Source organism: Psammomys obesus, unplaced genomic scaffold (assembly GCF_907164565.1).
Source record: "Psammomys obesus unplaced genomic scaffold, mPsaObe1.curated_primary_1811, whole genome shotgun sequence".
NCBI classification, from domain to species: domain Eukaryota; kingdom Metazoa; phylum Chordata; class Mammalia; order Rodentia; family Muridae; genus Psammomys; species Psammomys obesus.
The window spans coordinates 42174706-42199668 of NW_026593286.1; the positions used below are offsets into that span (position 1 = coordinate 42174706).

Consider the following 24963-nt stretch of genomic DNA (forward strand, 5'->3'; position numbering starts at 1 on the left):
AGTAAGATTGAAGCAAATGTATTTAGGAATATATATGTATACATATATGTAACAATTAATGAAAAAGGCGGTGAAGCACTAGAAAAACAGAAAGGAGGACTGTAAAGAAAGACTTGGATGGAGGAAAGGGAAGCAGAAAATAATAAAATTATAATTATATTATAATGTGTTATAATTCTAAAATATTATAATAAAAATAATTTGTTAAGGGTATAGTTGAGCACAGGTCATTCACTAAAACATATGAAAGAATTCCTTTATCATTCTGAGCTTTAAGTTCCTCATATAAATACAGGTAATACTGCATATTTCAGCTACTACAAGGATTCTAAAGCATGGAGAGGAATTACAAGTGTAAAATGGGAAGAGAACACAGTAAAGTGTGAAGAAGCTGTACTCACGGCATGCCACACTTCTAGTCCCATCTCAGCACTTTACTAGCTGTGAAACTCTAGGCAACACATTAAACTTGCCTGTGCTCAGTTCAGAGGGCATCTGCAAATTGGTACATTGCCAGTTCATCTGCATGTCCTGTGAGGACAATGGGGGACTGAAGCATCTGGCAAACAGAGATCCTGATATCATGCAGATCTTCGTCAAATGTTAATCCCCATTGCCCATCTACTGCTGTGTGAATCTGCTCTTTCCACTTACTGTTTCAACGTGCTTATGTGGAATCAAGGAAAAATGAATGTCCAGAAAGGATAAAAGCCTTTCTTTCCTCCAAGGTTCATTACACAAGACAAATACCATTACTTAATCAGTCCTGCTTTGAAAAAACAGAAGGAAATGATCAGAGTGGCCTTTAGCAATCTGGATGTGTTGCTAAATGGTGAAGTCTGAAATGGGGAGAAACACCACCCATCTTACACAGCCCTTGCCTAAGGGAAGCGCTCCAGAACTGTTCCCGGACACAAGTCTATGGGGGGCAATGACCAAGCTGCACATCTGCTACATGTGTGCAGGGAGCCTAGGTCCAGCCCATGTAGCTCTTTGGTTGGTGGTTCCGTTTCTGTGAGCCCCATGGGCCCAGGTTAGTTTATACTGTAGTTTTTTGGTTTTGTTTGTTTGTTTGTTTGTTTGTTTTTTGTGGTGTCCTTGACCTCTCCAACTCTCTTACTCTTTCCTTCCACAAAACAAACTGAGGTTGGCCTCCTGTTTGGCTGTGGGTCTCTGCATGTGTTCCCTAACAATGAGACTGCTGCCTGCCTTTGGATCCCTTTTCCCTAGCTGGGCTGCCTTGGCAGGCTTCACTAGGCGAGGATGCACACTTAGTTCTGCTTCAACTTGGGGTGCCAGGATAAGATGGTACCCCTTGGGGGTTTCCCCTTCTCTGAGAAGGAATAGAGAAAAACAGGGGAAGGGGGTATGTGAGGGTGGGACTAGGAGGAGAGCAAGGAGGGGGCTGGAATCAGGCTGTACAGTGAGTCATTAAATAAATAAACAAATAAATAAATGGGAAAAAAGATAGTCGATAGGAATTACTGATGGCAGGTATTATAAAGTGTAAAGCTTTAGTAAATTTTCCATAGTTTTTCAGTGTTCTTTATATACTAAAGACAAAACTGAGAGGACGTCAACCAAATTTTTTTATGGAAAAAAAAAGCTATATATGTCTTTGAGTTGGTTGAAAAAAAAAGCCACAAATGTAAGCAAATAAATATTTTTCAACGTTATGAGAGTTGGGAAAGCTGAGGTCAAAGTACTAACAGACTTGGCTTCTGATAAAAGCCAATTCTTGCTTCCTTCTCCCTGTCCTCAGGTGACAGAGACAGTAGAGGTTCTCTCTTGGTTTCTTTTACAAGGCCAATCTATGAGGGCTTTCCCCTCGTGACCTAATCACCTACACAGGCCAAGTTTCCTACTATCATCACATTGGAGTTAGATTTTCTACAAATGAAGGGTTGTAGAATACAGCAAATGTCCACTCCATGGAATGCATCAAATTGATTTATACAGGATATATTATCTCTTCATTATGTTGCTATAAAAAGTTCTTACAAAATCTAATAATACTCACCTTATTATGTACAAAGATAATCCTTAAGTCAGGTTTAAGAACACCATAGCTTATGAGAAGATCCTGTACATTTCTTAGCTCATCCTTACACTTTTTAGCTGTTGAGTAAAATTGCTTTCTTACAGGCAGATTCTTAAACAACTTTAGAACAGTGACAGTTGTACCTGTTGGCAAATAAGAGGAAAACATTTTAGATGTGGAAGAAACTGCACCTCTCTAAATTCGCACACAATCAGTACTCAACCCTTTCTATCATTAAAGCTAATCCTCCTCCGAGTCCAGAGGTACAAAGAAGGGTCATCTCTGTAAACTACTCTAACGCCCTACTAGACTCTTCTACTCATGATCCACTGATTAAACAAGAATGATTTTATTTTTAATGCTATAGAGAAACACAGGTTCACTAGAATGCAATCTTTAAAAATCTGCTCATAATCAGAGCATCTGGAGATGCTGCTTAGTCTGCATTTAAAGTACAATATAGACGTGATATAAGACTATACAGCATATGCAATAAATTTACCTATGCCACTAACATTTTTTTTAACCTAAAACAGCATCTAATTATCTAGTTTAACTTACCTTATCTTCAAAAGTAAGCATTCAGAAAAGAGTAATTAATCAGGCATGGTACATACCTGCCTTCCAAACAAGGAAGCTGAATGAGGACTATGGCAAGTTCAAGGCCAGCCTAGACTACATAGTGAGGGGGAAAAAAAAAAAAAAAAAAAAAAAAACACTGTGTTACCTATTTGCTTTTGTGATAGTACTGCTTCTCTTCCTGCAGCTCTACAGGATAATTTGAGATTGGATATTATGACAACTCCAACATTGGTTTTTGTTTTTAACTCAAGATTGATTTGGCCATTCAGGGTCTTTTATATATTCATATTAAGTTTAGGATTTTTTTCTAGTTTTCTGGGCAATGTCAATGATATTCTAATGGAGACTGCACTGGCTCCACAGAAGCATGTGTGTGTTTTTATTTTATATGGCCTAGCTTATCCTCACTTGACTCAACAAAACATGCAGCCCTAAAACCCAGTATAACGGAGTCTAAAGAATAGCAGTCAGTGATAATCAGCTTAGACTTTTGCTCACCACTTGAAGTCTCCTCTTGATTCCCTCACTTTCATACCATGACAATGAGTTCCTCACCAAAACCAAACCAGTTCATGCTTGTATCGTATTGCTGAATCTCCCAAACTGGGAATTGAATTAACGTCATTTAAGCTGCCCAGACTCAGGGTTTTTGTTTTGTTTGTTTAACTTTAGATGTATTTATTTTATGTGCACTAAATGTGTTTGGTTTGTGTGTATCGCGTGCCTAGTGTCGAGGAGGTCAGAAGAGGGGTCAGAGGGGGTCGGATCTCCTGAAATTAGAGTTACAGACAGCTGTGAGCCACCTTGTGGGCACTGGGAATCAAATCTGGGTCCTGGGCAAGAGCAACAAGTGCTCTTAACTGCTGAGACATTTCTCCAGCCTCTTTGGAAACAAACAAACAAGCAAACAAAAACAACAAGTGAATAGAGAATACTAGCACTGCTGGAGAGTCCTTATTGTGACTATACTTGAAAAGGCAAGAGGAGCTATGCAACTGGGGATGGGCAGAGAGTAAATCTGGAGCCTAAAAATACTGTAAACAGAGCATTGGATGTGATTCTAGGGACAACAGAGCAGGTGAGGAAGCATGGCAGGAGTATCAGACAGAAAGAAGGCAAGAATCTGCCTAGCAACTGCAATAACAATGCCCTTGCTTTGTTTATGTAGTAACAATACATTTACTACTGCGCTGTAAACAATGTGATACACTGTGTTTATGCAGTAATAATATTCTTTTTCCCATCTATCCATCTATCTAATATCTATTATAATTTATTTACTTTTTATCCCAGCTATAGCCCCTCCTTCCCTTCCAATCCCATTCTTTCTTCTTCTCCCATTGCCCTCCCCAAGTTCCCTGATAGGGGATGTTTTCCTCCCGTTACCTCTGACCCTGGCCTATCAGGTCTCTTAGGACTGGCTGCATTATCTTCTTCTGTAGGCTGGTAAGACATCCCCCTCATCAGGGGAGGTGACCAAAGAGCCTGCCACTGAATTCAAATCAGAGACAGGCCCCTGTTCCCCTTACTAGGAAACCCACTTGGAGACTGAGCTGCCATGGGCGGGGGGGGGGGGGGGGGGTTATGACCTCTCCATGCATGCTCCTTTGCTGCGGGAATGTAAACTTGTACAACCACTTTGGAAATCAATCTGGCGCTTTGTCAGAAAATTAGGAACAGTGTTTCCCCAAGATCCAGCTTATATCACTCCTAGGCGTATATCCAAAATCTGCTCACGTTATATAACAAGGACATTTGCTCAACCATGTTCGTTGCAGCTTTATTCGTGACAGCCAGAATCTGGAAAAACACAGATGTCCCTCAATGGAAGAATGGATATAGAAATTGTGGTTCATTTACACAATGCAATACTACTCAGCAATAAGAACAAGGAAATCATGAAATTTGCAGTAAAAATATTCTTGCTACAGCACTGTAAAGAACTCAGATACCCTGTTTGTATTTAGAGCTAGGAAAGGTCAAAGTTAAAAATTATGGACCAGTATATCTGGCAGAAGAAATTTCTAACAAATTAACATCAGAAAGAGACTGAGAGGGAAAACCTGGAAATTTCAGCTTGTCCAGAGAAAGAAGGAATGCTAAGGTATTTAGGAAAACAAAATAAGGGTACAGTTGAGCAACTGGCCTCCTAAAGACTTTAGCACAAGGGAGGGAGCCATGTGCCAATTATCATGACAAAAGGAAGGAGTCCATAGGACATTTATGGAGGCCCATCATGAAATTCAGAGGCTCAGGGATGCTAGGCAAAATGGTCAGGAACTGCAGTCATGGCTGAAGTGGGTTTAGGTAATACTGTTAATGAATGCTATTTCTTTTTTCCCTTTTTTGAAATAGGGTCTCACTCTAGTCCTGGCTGGTCTGGAAGTTGCTATGTAGACCAGAATGGCCTTGGACTCAGAGATCCTCCTGCCTATGCTTTCTGAGTGTTGGGAATAAATACATGCACCACTATGCCTGGCAATTTTTGCAAGAGACACAACAATCCCATTTTTAACCAGGGGGACAGACATGAACATTAGAAGCCAGGGACGAATGCTACGATTTTGATAAGGCTTGCTCTCCCGACCCCCTGACAGCTCATGTGTTAGAAGCTTGGTCCTTAATGTGTCAGTGCTAAGAGATGGGCCTAGAGGGAGGTCTTGCTGGGTGAACTGCTCTCCATAGGATTTAAAGCTCTTGTGAGTCCTTGGTTATTCTGTCAAGAGTAAGTTACAAAAGAGCAAGATCGGTCCTCCCCATGCTGATTTGTATCACCTCTTCCAGCTGTATGTATTCAGCCACTATAATGTCACCCACCATGAAGTCCCATCAAAGCTGAGCTGATAAGACTGACCCGAATGCCTCCCTACCGAGGACTAACTTTCATGGCAGCAGAAGGAGCCATGAAAGCTTGTAAAAGATGGAAGCAACCAACAGTTCTACCCAGCTCTCACACCTCTGAACCACAGTAACAACTAGCATGGCACAATAACCCTAAGGGTGCAGTACCTTAGCAATAACCAAAAGCTCTCTAATTGAACTTAAGACATACTCAAAATGAGGAAAAGTGTGCCTGGTACTGGAAACCAAGCCAACTACCCAGGGCTAATACAGTCATAGATATTGGAGGAGAATCTATAACTGCCATTTTACCAAATCACCATAATCTCTAATTATATCCTAAATAATATTCACAGATAAGTGTAGAACTCACTTGTCATCAAGGAAACTTGACTTTGCAACAGAAAAAGACCACTGCAGAAAAATACAACCAATCAAAATGAAGAGTTGTGGAGTCAGGTTACAATGGATAATCTAAAAAGCACTCCTGTATTTAAGGCTCAGGGAAGATTTTGGAGGAGGGTCAGAAAGACTTTAAGACACAGGGAATCAGGAAGTTTGCTCTGAGAACTTGTCTCTAGTAATGTGACAAGCTTCACCTATGAACTCTGAACAACTGGACTGCCTAAACAAACAGAGACAACTATAGATATTCTAAAGGCCCAAGAGTCCTCAACCCTACACAAAGAACTAGAGGCAACCAAGAAATGCTGAAAGACAGAAATAGTCTTCTCCATGGAAGAGCACACCAATTACCCAATACCAAATGGTTAGCACTGAAGACAAACATCAGGTAATATAATACATGCTCAGTAGGTTACACTTAGGAATATATATGTATGTGTGTGTGTGTGTGTGTGTGTGTGTGTGTGTGTGTGAGTGAATAACAATTAATGAAAAAGGAGGCTATGAATTTGAACAAGAGCAAGGAGGGGTATGTGAAAAGGGTGTGGAGGCAGGAAAGGGAAGAGAAATGATTTAATTGTATTATAATCTCAAAAATATTTAAAAAGTAAAGAAAAAAGGTGAGCTAAGCCCAGTAACTCCCTTAACTATAAGCTGTATAAACCTCTTTCTTTATAAGTAAAAAAACAAAAGTAATACAGTACAGGATTTCATAGTCTTGGCACAGGTGAGAGGTGTGTGTGTGTGTGTGTGTGTGTGTGTGTGTGTGTGTGTGTGTGTGGTTGTCTGTGCATAACTCATTTAACAACATCCTCTTTTTCTCACTAGAGTACAGTATCACCCTTACCAAATGTGTCCAGATATTGTTGTCTCCTGGAAAGGAGGGGGAAACAAGCTCCCCATGGTTGAGAACCATGTATGGAGTATATAGAAACTAGCATGTTTTTAATAAGATAGCAAAGAGAGAATATGCTAGAGTAGGAAGTGGAGTGTACCACACATAATGGCATATATTGTTTCATGGGATTCTTGTTTTCACTACTTTTGTATGAAGGAGGTTGCTATGTAAGATGTTTTTCTTACTATGAAAAATAGACAACAAAAGACTAAAAGTCATGTAAAAGAGCAATGCAATCATTCCAGGCCTGGTGACACAAGGCTGTATTCAGCTGCTCAAAAGGCTGGGATGGCCAGTTCAAGGCCTGTGTGCATTATACAGTGAGTTCAAAGTTAATTTGGACAACTTAATGAGACCTTGTCTCACAATAAGTAAGAAAAGAGTTAAATATATAGTTCAATAATACAGCTTTTGGCCTAATAAGTGTGAAGCCCTAGGTACAATCCCAATATAAATAAATACGTAGGAAGAATTCCAAGTTATGTTAGACTCATAAATGCTAGCCCAAAATTAAGTGCCAAGAGGAAATCAAAACAAATGGAGATAAAATTAAATAAATAATGAAAGAAAATACTTAAGAGTAAAGGTGTAAGTAAAAGTTTAATAAACTTTCACATTACAAAGAGAAACATTTTTTAAGACAAACCTTTCTAAATACTTAATTTTTCCTATGTACAGCTATTTCACTTGTATGCATTTCTGTGTACGTGTGTGCCATGCTCATGGAGGTCAGAAAAGGGAGCCTCCTAGACCTGGAGTTATACTTTTGAGACACCATGCAGGTGCTGGGACTCGAACCGTGGCCAAGTTCCTCTGGAAAAGCAGCCAATGCTCTTAACCACTGGGCCATTTCTTTAGCCCCAAGAAACATTTCTTTAAAATAAAATACTAAAATTATTTTCCACTGGAAATGGAATTTAAGAAATTTTTAGAAGAAAAAAAAGTTAAAAAATTTCAGCCAGAATAATTTTCTAACAAGAGCTGCATCAAAGTTTTCATTTGTGGCACTAACAAACAAACCACAAATTATTATGGTGAAATTTAGAAACCTACATCTAAATAGCCAGATGTGGTAGTGCATACCTGGACTCCCAGTACTAGCATGTCCAGGAATATGCAAAGTTGAAGCTTAACCTTGGCTACCCAGGAAGACCATGCTCTACCTCATGGAAAAGGGGGGAAATCACAATACAATCAGCAGTTTCTCATGAGGTGCTATAAAAAAATAAATGTGGTGATTCAAATAAAACACTGAGGGGTATTACGTAGGAATCTGGCTCATGGTGCGAATCTAGGATCTCCCAACTTCTTTGCTGCCAACACATTCAACCATTTCTTCTAGATCATCTCCATTCCTTTGTGATTCCCCATGGGTCCTTAAAACCATTCTCTACCAAGATTCCCGTAGACAGCCCACTTGGCTAAGATGAAGAGGGAGAAAGAACAAACAGAGAATCCACAGCAAAGACCAGTTACCTACACCAAGAGCGACTCCAGATGCCTAGATCCTAGTACAAAAGCATAAACATAAGCAGCCGAGACAATATGCCTCTTCTAGAGGCCAGCAACACGGTTGTAACACAATCGACCCCAAGCACAACACAAGGAATTCTTCCAGGACCTTAAAGAGGGTGGAAATGAATGGCTCAATGAAGACCAAACTGACAGGTGAATGAAATAATGAAACCGCTCCAAAATATGAAAGTAGAACCTAGCAAAGAAATAGAATGATTAAAGAAAACCCAAACTGATATAAAACTAGGAATAAAAACCTTAGAAAATCAAACAAAGACCTCAGAGGGATGCCTCATCAACAGATTGCAAGGTATAGAAAGGGGAATTTCAGGCACTGAAGACAAGGGAGAAGTGCTGCCTACTTAGTTGGCAATGTGAACCTGGAAGAATGAAACCTAAAAATGAGGCAGACTAAAGTCTCATGCAATAGCCAACTTTATTCAGAGCATCAGACAAATTATACCCTGAGGGTTACAAAGAGTCATACAAGTAAAGGATATAATGACAAACGCACATGTCTGACAAGCCATACATGGCAAACATGTTTTTCCATAGAGGCATATAAACAAATAACATTAGCCAGCTGTAATGGAAGAGGGCACAAAAGCACATTCCAAGAACAATTCCATTTTCTGAAGAAACTGAGATCACAAGACTCTTGTCTTGTCTTCTTGGAGTTTTCTCACAAGCATTCAGAATTCCTGCAGCAAAATTCTACTCGTGGATTGTTTTAGCCCAGAAGAAATGGATAGCTCAAAAAAAAAAAAAAAAAAAAAAAAAAGTCAAAAAACCAAAACAAACAAACACAAAACCAATCAGGCATAAAACATCAAGGAAATGTGAGATACTGTAGAAAGATCAAACCTATGAATAATTGGAACAGAGGAAGAAGAAACACAGGTCAAAGGCACAGAATATTCTTAACAAAATCACAGGAGAGAATTTTTCTGCTCTAATGGAAGAGATGCCTGTCAAGATACAAGCGGCACACAGAAGACCAAATAGACAGTAACAGAAAAGAAATACTCCACAGCACATAATAATGAAAACTATAAATGTTCAGAACAAAGAAAGGATATTAAAAGAGGCAAATCAGATATAAAGCAGACCCATGAGACGAACACAAGACCTTTCAGTAAAGACTCTGAAAGCCAGAGATCCTGGATGAATGTTCTGCAAACTCTTTATTACCACAGAATCCCAGTCCAGTCTACAATACCAAGCAAAACTATCAATCACAATAGAAGGACAAAGAAAAACATTCCACAATAATTAAAACAAATTTAAGCAATTTCTGCCTACAGTCCAGCTCTACAGAAAGTGCTAGAAGGAAAACTTCAGTTTAAAGAGAAGAAGGTTAACTAAATCCGAGAACACACTTGGGTAAATTATATACTTTACTCATGTGATTCTTTGTAACCCTCAAGGTATAAATTGTCTGATGCTCTGAATAAAGTTTGGAATAAATACACCAGAACAGTTAATCAATGGGAGGGAGGTCAATAACACCACAACAAATCAACAGGAATTAATATACATTGCTCATCAATGCATATTAACGTTAACAGTTTCAATTCCCCAATAAAAAGACATAGACCAGACTAACACATTGGATTAGAACATTATATATATATATATATATATATATATATATATATATATATATGTTCTGCAACACCACAATACATACCTAACCATCAAGGATAGATATCATCTTAGGGCAAAAGAATGAAAAATATATTCCAAGGAAATGAATCTAAGAAACAAGCAGTGGTAACCATTTTAATATCTGACAAGACAGACTTCAAACCAAAATGAATCACAAAAGATAGAGAAAAACAATATATACACATTAAAGAAAAAAAATCCACCAAAAATATATTACAATTCTAAACATTCATCTGCCAAACACAAGGGCATCTAAGTCCATAAAAAAAAAAATCACATATTGATGCTAAACTAGTCATAGTAGGTGATTCAATAACCTACTCTCAGAGGCGGGGCAAGATGGCGGCGCCGGGAGGATTCTCATTCTGAGCAGCAGCAGCAGGATCAGTACAGTGACCAGCAATCAGAACTCACAGCCATAAAACACAGTCATTGTGTTTCCCAGGTGAGAGGATACCCCACAGTGGGGGATTCAATCAGGTTTTAACTTACCCGGCTAAACCTCGGAAGAGATCCCGGTTCCGCCAGACGCTTGGCTGCCGGCCGCCAGCCCCAGCCCCAGCCCAGAGCCACAAGCCAGTGTCTCTGGTCACAGTCCCAGACTGAACCAGGCGCACCACACTATCAGAGACTGGAATCTCCAGTCGAGAGACAACCCTACGGTACAGGAATTGATTGGGACCTACCTTAGGTCACCCAGATATCCCCTGGAAAAGACTCGGGTTCCACGGGCGCCCCAGGAGCCAGCCCAGAGCCAGAGCCGGGGACCCAGGCTCCGGCACAGAGCCCTGCCTGCCTGCCTGCGCGCCTGATTCGCCACCTGAGATAGAACTGTGGGCACCAGGGCACCAGCGAATGAGTTTCACTGTCCGGTACAAACACACAGGGAGGGAAATGGCTGGTCTGATCTCAGAGCACTCAGCCGACACCCCCACCCCAAAAAGGTCTCTGGAAAATTACCCAGTTTAGGCAGACACCCAGGCTCCCAAAGGCTGGAAAGGCAGACACAGGCAGTTTCTGCGCACCAGGCAGCTGGCGAAGACTGAGCCGCCATCACTCAGCTGTGCTCCAAACACAGGCAGTTTCTGCGGCCAGCCAGCTGGCAGAGACTGAGCAGTGTGCACCAGGGCAAAAAAAGAGACTGGGAGTCCCTGTCTCCAAAGGGAAGAAAGGAAACTGTACTGACTTAAATCACCCAATCCTTCCCTGGAAAAAGACTAGCAGACCGGTAGGGACAAGCCGCCATCACTCAGCTGTGCTCCAGACACAGGCACAAACAGTTGCTGCGCCAGATGTCCAACTGGGTCATAGCAGCAGATCATTAAATTTACAGCAAGAAACCCAGAAACAGGGCAGCTGTCCTCAGGACTTCTCTGGGTGAGAGGAGAACCCTCTCAACTAACAAAGACCACAGTTACCACTCAGGTCTCTATCCCTGAGGTGAGCAGCAGCAACTCCTGAAAAAACGCCAGCCATCCAGAGACTATACCCAAAAAGCTGAGGAGACATCCTTCAGGAAAAACCAGCTTTCTGCAAAGGGGATTCTTTCTACCACAGGATCCCCAGGAACCACCAGAAAATAACCCCAAACACCTAAGATAGCACAATGGGTAGAGGCCAGCGTAAAAGCACAAGCAACAAAAGACAGAGCAATATGGCATCTCCAGAACCCAGTTACCCAGGGGCAAGTAGCCCTGGACACCCCAGCATAACTGAAATCCAAGAAGATGACCTAACAACTATGCTCATGAAGATGATAACAGAGGAAACAAATAAGATATGTAAAGACATAGAGGAAGATAAACTCAAACAGAATATTGCCATCCGTAAAGAAATAGAGGAAGCTGCAGCCAAACAGTTTATGGCCTTTAGAAAGGAAATGCTTAAAGCACTGAATGAAATGAAAGAAACAGAGTTGAAGGAACTAAAAGAAAAACAGGAAAGTACAATCAGACAGGTGAAGGAAGTAAACAAAACAACTCAAGACCTGAAGATACAATTGGAAAAATTAAAGAAAACATAAATGGAGGAAATAATGGAGAGGAAGAATCGAGGGAAGAAAACAGGAACTACAGAGGTAAGCATAACCAACAGACTACAAGAGATGGAAGAAAGAATCTCAGGTGTAGAAGATACATTGGAAGAAATCGTATCTGTCAAAGAAAATGTTAAATCCAAAAAATTGCTGACACAGACCGTCCAAGAAATCAAAGACAATATGAAAAGACAAAACCTAAGAATAATAGGTATAGAGGAAAAAGAAGACTCCTTTCTCCAAGGCCCAGAAAATATATTCAATAAAATCATTGAAGAAAATTTCCCCAAGTTAAAGGAGAGGCCAATAAGAATACATGAGGCCTACAGAACACCCAACAAATCAGACCAGAAAAGAAAATCCTCCCGCCACATAATAATCAAAACAGTAAGTATACAGAACAAAAAAAAAAAAAAAAAAAATACTAAAAGCTGCAGGAAAAAAAGGGCCAAGTAACGTATAATGGCAAACCCATAAGAATCACACCTGACTTTTCAACAGAGACTATGAAAGCCAGAAGGGCCTGGACGGATATCATGCAGACCCTAAGAGAACACAGATGTCAGCCCAGGCTACTATACCCCGCAAAACTCTCAGTCCTCATAGACAGAGAAAACAAGATATTCAATGACAAAAACAAATTTCAACAATACCTACACACAAATCCAGCATTACAGAAGACACTGGAAGGGAAAATACAACCCCAAAAAATTAGCTTCTTTCAAGAAAACACAGGAAATAATTAACCTTACTACAGTAAAACAAAAAGCAACCACACACACAACCTGATGACCACAGCCAACATCAAAATCAAGGGATCTAACAGCCACTGGTCATTAATCTCTCTCAACATCAATGGACTCAACTCTCCAGTTAAAAGACACAGATTAATAGAATGGATACGTAAACAAAACCCAGCAATCTGTTGCATACAAGAAACACACCTAAGGCACAAAGATAGACATTACCTGAGGGTAAAGGGTTGGAAGACGACTTTCCAAGCAAACGGACCCAAGAAGCAAGCAGGAGTAGTCATTCTAATATCTGATAAAATAGACTTTCAACCAAAATTAATCAAAAGAGATGGGGAAGGACACTTCATACTCATCAAGGGAAAATTCCACCAGGAAGACATCACAATCCTGAACATCTATGCCCCAAATACAAGAGCACCCACATTTGTAAAAGAAACATTGATAAAATTTAAACCACATATAGATCCCCACACATTAATAGTAGGAGACTTCAACATCCCACTCTCAACAAAGGACAGGTCAACAAAACAGAAATTAAACAAAGAAACAATGTCTCTGACAGAGGTCATGAATCAAATGGACCTAACAGACATTTACAGAACCTTACACCCAAACACAAAAGAATTTACCTTCTTCTCAGTACCTCATGGAACCTTCTCCAAAATAGACCATATAGTTGGTCACAAAGCAAGCCTCAACAGATACAAGAAGATTGAAATAATCCCTTGTATCTTGTCTGATCACCATGGAATAAAGCTGGACTCCAACAACAACAGAAATAGCAAAAAGCCTACACACACATGGAAACTGAACAACTTGTTATAAATGACAGCTGGGTCATGGAAGAAATAAAGAAAGAAATTAAAGTCTTCCTAGAACTCAATGAAAATGAAGACACAACATACCCAAACTTGTGGGACACAAAGAAAGCAGTGCTAAGAGGAAAGTTCATAGCACTAAGTGCCTTCAAGAAGAAATTCGAGACAGCTCATTCAAGCAACTTAATGGCCCACTTAAAAACCCTAGAAAAAGAAGAAGCAGACACACCAAGAAGGAGTAGACAGCTGGAAATAATCAAACTCAGGGCTGAAATCAATCAATTGGAAACAAATAAAACAAGTCAAAGAATCACTGAAACTAGGAGGTGGTTCTTTGAGAAAATCAACAAGATCGACAAACCCTTAGCCAAGCTAACTAAAAGGCAGAGAGACACCACCCAAATCAACAAAATCAGAAATGAAAAGGGGAACTACAGACACTGAGGAAATCCATTAGGACTTACTTCAAAAGTCTATATGCCACAAAATTTGAAAATCTAAATGAAATGGACAATTTTCTGGATCGATTCCACTTACCAAAGCTGAACCAGGACCAGGTAAATCAACTAAATAGTCCTATATCCCCCAAAGAAATAGAAGTGGTCATCAAAAGTCTCCCATCCAAAAAAAGCCCAGGACCAGATGGCTTCAGCACAGAATTCTACCAGACCTTCAAAGAGGAGCTAACACCAATTCTTTTCAAACTATTCCGCAAAATAGAAACAGAAGGAACATTACCAAACTCATTCTATGAAGCCACAGTCACCTTGGTACCTAAACCTCACAAAGACTCAACAAAGAAAGAGAGTTTCAGGCCAATCTCCCTTATGAACATTGATGCAAAAATACCTAACAAAATACTTGCAAACCGAATACAAGAACACATCAAAGATATTATCCACTATGACCAAGTAGGCTTTATCCCAGGTATGCAGAAGTGGTTCAATATACGGAAATCCATCAATGTGATCCACCATATTAACAAACTGCAAGAAAAAAACCACATGATAATCTCCCTAGATGCTGAAAAAGCATTTGACAAAATCCAACATCCATTCATGTTTAAAGTACTGGAGAGATGAGGGATACAAGGCACATATCTAAACATAGTAAAGGCGATATACAGCAAGCCTATAGCCAACATCAAACTAAACGGAGAGAAACTTAAAGCAATCCCACTAAAATCAGGGACAAGACAAGGCTGCCCACTCTCTCCATATCTCTTCAACATAGAGCTGGAAGTCCTTGCTAGAGCAATAAGACAGTTGTAGGAGATCAAGAGGATACAGATTGGAAAAGAAGAAGTCAAAGTATCACTATTTGCAGATGATATGATAGTATAGTTGAGTGACCCCAAAAACTCCACCAGGGAACTCCTACAGCTGATAAACACCTTCAGCAAAGTGGCCGGATACAAAATTAAACTCAAAAAAATCAGTAGCCCTCCTGTATACAAAAGACAAAAGGGCTGAGAAAGAAATTAGGGAAACAACACCCTTCACAATAGCCACAAATGACATAAAGTACCTCGGAGTAACCCTAACCAAGCAAGTCAAAGACTTGTATGAAAAAAATTTCAAGTCTCTGAAGAAAGAATTAGAAGAAGATATAAGAAGATGGAAAGATCTCCCATGCTCATGGCTTGGCAGGATTAACATAGTAAAAATCGCCATTTTACCAAAAACAATCTACAGATTCAATGCAATTCCCATCAAATTGCCAACACAATTCTTTACAGACCTGGAAAGAAAAATTCTCAACTTCATATGGAATAACAAGAAACCCAGAATTGCTAAAACAATCCTCTACAATGAAAGATCTTCTGGAAGTATCTCCATCCCTGATCTTAAGTTGTACTATAGAGCAACAGTAATAAAAACTGCATGGTACTGGCATAGAAACAGAATGGTGGATCAATGGAACCGAACAGAGGACCCAGAAAAAAAACCCACAACTTATGGACACCTGATCTTTGACAAAGATGCCAAAACCATACAATGGAAAAAAGATAGCATCTTCAACAAATGGTGATGGTCCAACTGGATGTCTACATGTAGAAAAATGAAAATAGATCCATACTTATCACCCTGTACAAAACTGAAGTCCAAGTGGATCAAAGATCTCAACATAAAACCAGACACATTAAATCGGCTAGAAAAAAAAGTGGGGAATACCCTAGAACTCATTGGTACAGGAGAAAACTCCCTGAACAGAACACCAACAGCACAGGCTCTACGAGGAACAATCAATAAATGGGACCTCATGAAACTGAAAAGCTTCTGTAAAGCAAAAGACACCGTCATCAAAACAAAACGACTGCCTACAGATTGGGAAAGAATCATCACCAACCCTTTATCTGACAGAGGACTCATATCCAGTATATATAAAGAACTAAAGAACCTGAACAGCAGCAACTCAAGTACTCCACTTAAAAAAAATGGGGAACAGAGCTAAACAGAGAACTCTCTGTAGAGGAATATTGAGTGGCAGAAAAACACTTAAAGAAATGCTAAACATCATTAGCCATTAGGGAAATGCAAATCAAAACAACCCTGAGATTTCACCTTACACCCATCAGAATGGCCAAGATCAAAAACTCAAGGGACAACACATGCTGGAGAGGTTGTGGAGAAAGGGGAACCCTCCTCCACTGCTGGTGGGAATGTAAACTTGTACAACCACTCTGGAAAGCAATCTGGCGTTTTCTCAGACAACTAGGAATAGTGCTTTCTCAAGATCCAGCCATACCACTCCTAGGCATATATCCAAAAGATTCTCAAGTACACAATAAGGACATTTGCTCAACCATGTTTGTAGCAGCTTTATTTGTAATAGCCAGAAGCTGGAAACAGCCCAGATGCCCCTCAACTGAAGAATGGATGCAGAAATTGTGGTACATCTATACAATGGAGTACTATTCAGCAATGAAAAATAAGGAAATCATGAAATTTGCAGGTAAATGGTGGGACCTGGAAAGGATCATCCTGAGTGAGTTGTCCCAGAAGCAAAAAGACACACATGGTATATACTCACTCATATAGACATACAACATAGGACAAACCCACTAAAATCTATGCATCTAAAGAAACCAAGCAAGAGAGAGGACCCTAACTAAAATGTTCAATCCCCACCTGAAAGGCAAAGAGGATGGACATCAGAAGAAGAAAAAAAACAGGAAACAACCTAGAAACCTGCTACAGAGGGCCTCTGAAAGCCAGAAGAAGAAAACAGGAAATAAACCAGGAACCTAACACAGAGGGCCTCTGAAAGCCTCTGCCCTGCAGACTATCAAAGCAGATGCTGAGCCTGATGGCCAACTGTCGGGCAGAGTGAATGGAATTTTATGTAAGAAGTGGGAAATAGTAAGAGCTGGAGAGGACAGGAACTTCACAAGGAGAGCAACAGAACAAGAAAATTTGAACACAGGGAACTTCCCAGAGACTCATACTCCAACCAAGGACTATTCATGGAGATAACCTAGAATCCTTGCACAGATGTAGCCCATGGAAGGTCAATGTCCAAGTGGGTTACCTAGTAATGGGAAGAGGGACTGCCTCTGACATAATCTGATTGGCCTGCTCTTTGATCACCTCCCCCTGAGGGGGGAGCAGGCCACAGAAGAGGACAATGCAGCCACTTTTGAGGAGAACTGATAGACTAAGATCATAAAGGAGAGGAGAACCTCCCCTATCAGTGGACTTGGGGAGGGGCATGCATGCAGAAAGGGGAGGGAGGTTTGGGTCAGGAGGGGAGGAGGGAGGGGCTTATGGGTGGATACAAAATAAATAAAGTGTAATTAATAAAAAATAAGTTAAAAAAAAAGATGTAAGAACCCAATAAAATAGCAAAAGTGCCAAAACTTGTATGAAGGCTAGCAATAAAGTTATAAAACTAAACAATGAGAAAAAAAAAAAAAATAACCTACTCTCACCAACATACTGTTCATCCAAACAAAATCTAGGCAGAGAAATGCTAAAGTTAAACAATGTCATAAATCAAATGGACCTAGTGGGGATTTACAGGACATTTCACCTAAACACAAAAGAATTTACCTTCTTCTCAGAAGCTTATATAACTTTCTCCAAAACTGACCACACACTTAAACACAAAGCAAGTCTCAACAGATATAAGAAAGACACACATGATATATACTCATTTATAAGCAGATATTAGCAATATAATCATTCTACAATCCACAGACCTAAAGAAGCTAAGTAACAAGGAGGACCCTAGGGAGGATGCTTAATTCTCATTCAGAAGGGCAAACAGAATAGACACTGGAAGTGGTTGAAGGGAGGATCAGGAATGGAGCCTACCATAGATGTCCTCTGAAAGACTCCTCCCACCAGTGAATTGAAACAGATGCTTAGACTCACAGCCAAACTTTGGGGAGAGCACAGGGAGTCTAATAGAAGAGTTGGGGGGATAGAAGGACCTGAAGGGGACAGGACTCCATAAGAAGACCAAAAGAGCCAACAAATCTGGGCCCAAGGAGTGCCTGCAGAGACTGAGTTACCAACCAAGGACCATGCATGGAGGGACCTAGGACCCTTGATCAGATGTAGCCAATAAGCAGCTCAGTCTCCAGGTGGGTTTCCCAGTATGGGGAGCAGTATGGGGGCTGTTGCTGACATGGACTCTGTTACCTGACCCCTGGCAGGGCAGCCTTGACAGGCCACAGAGGAAGAAGATGCAGGCAGTCCTGAAGAGTCTTGATTGGCTAGGATCATTTGGTAGAGGAGGGCTCCTCCTTTCCCAGGACTAGGGTAACAGGATAAGAAGAAGAGGGAAGAAGGGTAGGACCAAGAGGAGATGAGGCCACAGAGGAAGACAATGCAACTAATCCTGATGAGACTTGATAGGCTGGGGCAGATAGAAGGGAGAAGGAGCTCCCCTATCTGACTAGGGGAGGGGCATAGGAGGAGAAGAGGGAGGAGGCCACAGCCAGGATACAAATTGAAAAAACTGTAATAAATTATCATGATGATGATAATAATGATAAGAAGAAATAAGGGATGAAGAGATGGCTCAGAGGTTAAGAGCACTGGCTGTTGTTCCAAAGGTCCTGATGAGTTCAATTCCCAGCAACCACATGGTGGCTCACAAACATGTATAATGGTATCTGGTTGCCCTCTTCTGGCCTACAGACACACACGCAGGCAGAATACTGTATAAGTAATAAATAAATAAATCTTTAAAAAAAGAAATAAAAAGAAAAAAGATGAGGGAGGGGGCTACAATCAGGATCTAAAGTGGATCAATTAAAAAAAAGAAAACTGATATAAAACATGTATCTCATAAGACTACCATAGATTAAAGCTAGATATCAACTGCAATAGAAACTTTAGTCTGCCTCATTTCTAGGTTCTATTCTCCCATGTTCACACTGCCAGCTAACTATAAAAACACTCCTACCCTGTCTTCAATGCCTGAAATTTCCCTTTCCATGTCCTACAGTCTGTTGGTGAGTTATATCTCTGAGGTTTTGGTTTGATTTCCTAAGCTTTTCATTCCTAGTCATTTCATATTAATAACATACAAGCTTTAGAAGAACAGGGGGTCATATACAAACTCGAGGATGAAATAAATAAAAAAGAAATAAAATAAACAAAGAATCGATGAAACAGAGTTCTTTGAGAAAATTAACAAGACTAACAAACTCTTAGCAAATTAACTAAAAGACACATGGAGAATTAATAATATTAGAGATGAAAAGGAAACACCACAGATGACAGGAAAATTGAAAGACAGACTTTAAAAAAATCTATATTCCAACAAACTGGAAAGTCTAAAAGAAATAGGTGAATTTCCTGATAAATGTGATACACCAAAGTTAAATAAGATTAGTGAAAAAAACTGACCTATAACCCCCAATGAAGTAGTAATTAAAAATTTCCAACCCCCCCAAAAAAAGGCTCGAGGTCAAACAGATTCTGCAAAATGGAAACTAAAATATAATTTCCTAATTGTTTTTACAAAGTTATTATTGTCCCAAAATCAAAACCATACAAAGACCCAACAAAGAAGGAGAATTAGAAACCAATTTCCCTTATGAACATAGATGCAAAAATACTGAAAAAAATACTTGTAAACCGAATCCAAGAACAGATCAGAAAGATCATTCACCATAATCAAGTAGGCTTCATCCCAGAGATGCAGGGATGGTTCAATATACAAAAATCAGGAAATGTAATCCACCATATAAGCAGACTGAAAAAAAAAATATATGATCATCTCACTAGATGCAGAAATGACCTTAGACAAAAATCTTAACATCCCATCATGATAAAAGTCCTGGAGAGAATAGGGATGCAAAAGAGACTTCAATATAATGAATGCAATTCATATCAAGCCCACAGCCAAACATCAACTAAAGGGGGAGAAACGTAAAGCATCTCCCCTAAAATCAGGAACAAGACAAGGTTAAGGGTGTCCACTCTCCATATCTAGTCACTACAGTTTCTGAAATCTTAGCTTCATCAATTAGGTAACTGAAAGAGATCAAGGGGAATACTAATAGGAAAGGGAGAAGTCAGAGATATTTATTTGTAGATGACATAACTTAGGAAATTTCTACAGCTCATAAACACAATTACCACACAAAAATCAGTAGCCTTCCTTTATACATGTGACAAACAGGTTGAGAAAGAAATCAAGGAAACAACACCTTTCAGAAAAGTATAAAAACAAACAAACAGAAAAACTTAGGCTAACTAAACAAGTTAAACCATGTATAATAGGCTGGAGAGATGGCTCAGAGGTTAAGAATACTGGCTGCTTTTCCAGAGGTCCTAGGTTCAATTCCCAGCAAACACATGGTGGCTCCCAACCATCTATAAAGAGATCTGGTACCCTTTTCTGATGTGTAGGCAGAACACTGTATACATAATATATAAATCTTTTTTAAAATGTATAATAAAACTTTAAAATATGAAAGAAATAAATTGAAGAAAATACCAGAAGATGGAAAGCTCTCCCATGCTCAAGGATAACTGGGATTAATATTGTTAAACAACTATCTTATGAAACACAATCTACAGATTTAATGCAATCCCCATCAAAATTCTAACAATTTTTTTTCACAAAAATTGAAAAAAAAATCAATCTTAAGCTTCATATGAAAGCATACACATTAAAAACAAACAAATAGGATAGCTAAAACAATCCTGAATAATAGAAAGAACTGCTGGAGGTATCACCATCCTGCTTTTCAAGTTGTATTACAGAGCTAGAGTAATAAAAACAGCCCTCTGTTGGCATAAAAATGCACGTTGATTAATGGAACCAAATTGAAGAACTGGACATTAAGTTTATGCACTCACAGACACTTTGATTTTTGACAAAAAAAAAAAAAAAAATATATATATATATATATATATATATATATATTATATATATATATAAAAGTACACACTAGAGAAAAGACAGCTTCATCAACAAATGGTGCTGGTTAGCTCAATGGCTGCATATAGAAGAACGCAAACAGATCCACACTTACACCCTGCACAAAACTCAACTCCAAATGGATCAAGGACCTCAGCATAAGAATAGATATTCTGAATATGATAGAAGAGAAAGTGGGCAACAGTTTTGAACTCAGGAGCACAAAAGCTTTCTGAACACAGCACTGTTAACACAGGTACTAAGACCTACAACGAATAAACAGTACCTCATTTAAAGGGAAAAGCTTCTGTATGACAAAGGACACCATTATTAGGGCAAAGGGGCAGGCTACACGCTGAGAAAAGATCTTTACCAATTACACATCTAATAGATGGTTAATATCCAAAATATATAAAGAACTAAAAAACTGAACATCAAGAAAATAAATAACCTAATTAAAAAATGGGGCAGAAAACTAAACACAGTTCTCAAAAGAGCAAACACTAATGACTGAGAAACAAAGAAATGTTTTACAATCGTAGTCGTCAGAGAAATGATACTTCAAAGCACTCTGAGACTTCTTACCCCAGTCAGAATGGTCGGGTTCAATAAAACAAATGACAGCTCATGATGGCAATGATTTGAGAAAAGTAGAATACTTCCTTGATTTTGAATAATTGCTGAGAATATAAGCCTTTAGCACCACTATGGAAATCACTATGTCAGTTTCTCTAGAAACTGGGAACTGATTCACTTCAAGATCCAGCTAGACCACTCTTAGGCATATACCCAAAGACACTACACCCTACTACAAATACTTTCTCATCCATGTTCCTCACTGTTCTCTTTCTAATAGCCAGAAATAAGCAACAGACTAATGTCCATTAAGAGATGCACGGATAATGAAAATGAGCTACATTTACACCATGGAATTATTCAGCTGTTTTGAAAAATGAAATTAAAAAGAAAAGTAAATGAATCACAAGGTTTGCAGGTAAAGGACAGAGCTGGAAACAATCATCCTGAACAAAGTAACCTAAACCCTGAAAGAAAATACATTTCATGCTTTTAAGCTTTTACTTATGTGTTTCAGTGAGAATAAACACAGAAGCTATTTAACAGTAAGTAAGCAGAAGGGAGTAGGGGATCTTCCATGGAAGGGAAGGACAAAGATGTAAGGGGAAACTAGAATACAAGGATTAAATGGGCAAGAGTATGGGAGACAAGATGAAAAAGGAATATACTAAGGGACAACTAATATTGACCACCTTTTGAGAAACCATATGGAATCCTATTACTGAAGAAGCTTCCTAAAATATATACATGCATGAAAGGAATTTAAATGGAGTCACATATAAAAAAAATTAAAACATAAAAATAAATGGAGTTAGATATAATGGGGGAAAATACCCAACTAGACATCTTATCCTTTGGGTGCCAGGGCTACATCTTATTAAGTCATTGCCCAAATGGTCCTACAGTCCCCTCCTCAAAACACCACAGGCTGTTCCAAGACTACTGGTTACCTTCCACAACTAACAGTTAGATCCTATTGCTGAAGACCTACTTATGTTATTGAACATGGAGGAACAGAGCTGTTGCCTAATCAAACGCTTCTCCTCTCCTGACGAGTGTTCATGGTGTTGGATGGTATTTTCCATGCTACCAAAGGAAAAAAGTAATCTATATTATCCACCTACAAACCCTTTGACCTACAACAGCCACCTGCCTGCAAGACATGCTGGCCACCAGTGGCACAAATGTTAGCGAGTGTCAAGCAATTTCTTTTTGTTTAAATTGGATTTAAGGTTCACTCTATGAGAGAAACTCATCTTCACAACTGCTAAAGTAGTGAATGATATGAGACTAGACAGGCCATGGGCCTTAGGGGAAAATGTATCCTTACTATTCTGCTATAGGGACATAGCAAGAGGGTGACCCTTAAGGACTTATTGCTACACTCACAGATTACTCAAGCCTCATTAGAGAAGTTTCTTCTTACAATAGATAGTTACTAACTTTGAGGCCACAGCTAGGCAAATGTCAAGAAAGTGAGAATCTTTGGCATACTCAGTGCTACATGTGATGACTTTATCAAAACCCTGCCCTGAAGGCGCAGGTATGTATGCAGAAGAAGGGTGGAAAGACTGTAAAAGCCAGAGGTGGTAGTGACTTTAAGGAAATAGTGTCATACAGATACAAAAAGGGCTGATACACAGAGACTGTAACAGCATACAAAAGGATAAGTTAAAATTAGACAAATTCCCAGCATGGAGATGGCGAAGTGAGCACAAATTCCATTCCTAACCAATAAGCTAATTGCAGCTGATAAATTCTAGGAGGAGTGGAAAATCAGCCTTCTCCAGTGGAATGTTACTAGGCATAGCAACCACATTCCAGGATGCGCTCCATGCCCTTGAATAGTTGGCCAACACAAAATGGATTTCACAATCAATATTTTGCATGTTTTTTTTTTGTTTTGTTGTTTTAATAGTTATTTGCTTTTTTGTTTTGATCTTTAAATTTTTTTTCTTTGATAGAAGGAAAGGGAAAGAACATTGAGCTGGGTGAGTAGCAAGGTAGGGAGGACCTGTAAGAAATTGAGGGAAGGGAAAGAATATGAACAAATTATATTTTATGTAAAATGTCTTTTAAGAGAATAAAAAAAAACACTCAGAAGGCTAGAGACATAGCTCAATAGGTAAAGAGCTAGCTATGCAAACATGAGGAAATGAGTTCAGATCTGCAGCAAACACAAATGGTTGGCACAGTGGCATGAGGAAGGTAGAACAGGTGGATCCCAAGGAATGCACAGGCCACCCAGTCTAGGAGAAACTGTGAGCTCCGGGTTAAAAGACGAATACACTTAATATTGAACTCTCTGTTCCACATGTAGGCAGAGAGCCAAATAAGTGTACTTACACACACACACACACACACACACACACACACACACACACACACACAAACACACATGCATGCATGCACGCACGCATGCACGCACACACTCACATATGGATAGTGAACACCAGGGCTCATTTACATGATCCCTATACATACGGTTTTATCACATCTTTTTGTAAATAGGCGTACTACTGAATAACAGATAACTTTCTCCATGTTTTGTCTACAGACTGATTGGAGACCAACCCATCTGAATTGAACATGGTTATGTGAAACTAAAATCTCTACACTTAGGAGGCTGAGGCAGAAGCATCACTGAATTTGATGCCAGCCTGAACTATAGAACAAACCTGTTTTTCACAAAACAAAGGAAGGAATACAGAGAAGAAATGAAATGAGGTAATGAGAAAGGGAGGAAATATGCCTATGAGAAATCAGAGTTGAGAAAATGCCTCTATTAGGTTGCTTGTAGACAAGTCTGTATTTTCTTAATAAATGATTGATATGGAGTGCCTAGCCCACTGAACCACCCTTGTGCAGGTGGTTCTGGGGTTTGTAAGAAAGCAACCTGAGTAAGCAAGGAGAAGCAAGCTAGCAAGCAGCATTCCTCCATGGCTTCCAGCTCAGCTCCTTCCTGCAAGTTCCTGCCCTGACTTCCTTTGATGACAGACTATGATGGGGACATGTAAGCAAAATAAGCTGTTTTCATTCCATACTGCTTTTGGTCAGACTGTTTATCACAGTAATAAAACACTAAGTCAGTAATTGAAACCTTTCATGCTAAGTATTAGGAATCTATGCCAAGACGATGAAATTCAGGGAGTGTGAAAAGGATGAGGTAAAGGTATAAGAGTTTTCCCAGGTATTTCAGCCAATAATGGCAGAGGTCTATAAATATCATTTCTTAAAGAAAACAAAAACAGTAAACTTAAACAAAAATTTTTATTCTAGATACAAATAGGATCAAACAAAGACCTATTTGGCATAGCAAGAACTCAATAGTACATCACCCAAGTGTATGTGATGAAAATAATAGAAAATGAACTCTAGTCAAATGACCATGACCTCAGGATAGAGATCTCATGACAAGAGAAGATGAGAAAATAAACTTGGTTGTT

General features: G+C 39.4%; 1 protein-coding gene across 3 annotated transcripts in view; it reads right to left on the minus strand.

The window, feature by feature from the left end:
• Pms1 (PMS1 homolog 1, mismatch repair system component) overlaps positions 1-24963 on the minus strand; it is a 100043-nt gene that overhangs the window by 47548 nt on the left and 27532 nt on the right. For all 3 annotated transcript variants that reach the window (XM_055617140.1, XM_055617142.1, XM_055617141.1), the window contains one exon: positions 2021-2184. In XM_055617140.1, the coding sequence (XP_055473115.1) occupies positions 2021-2184 (164 nt within the window). The remainder of the gene's footprint in view (positions 1-2020; positions 2185-24963) is intronic.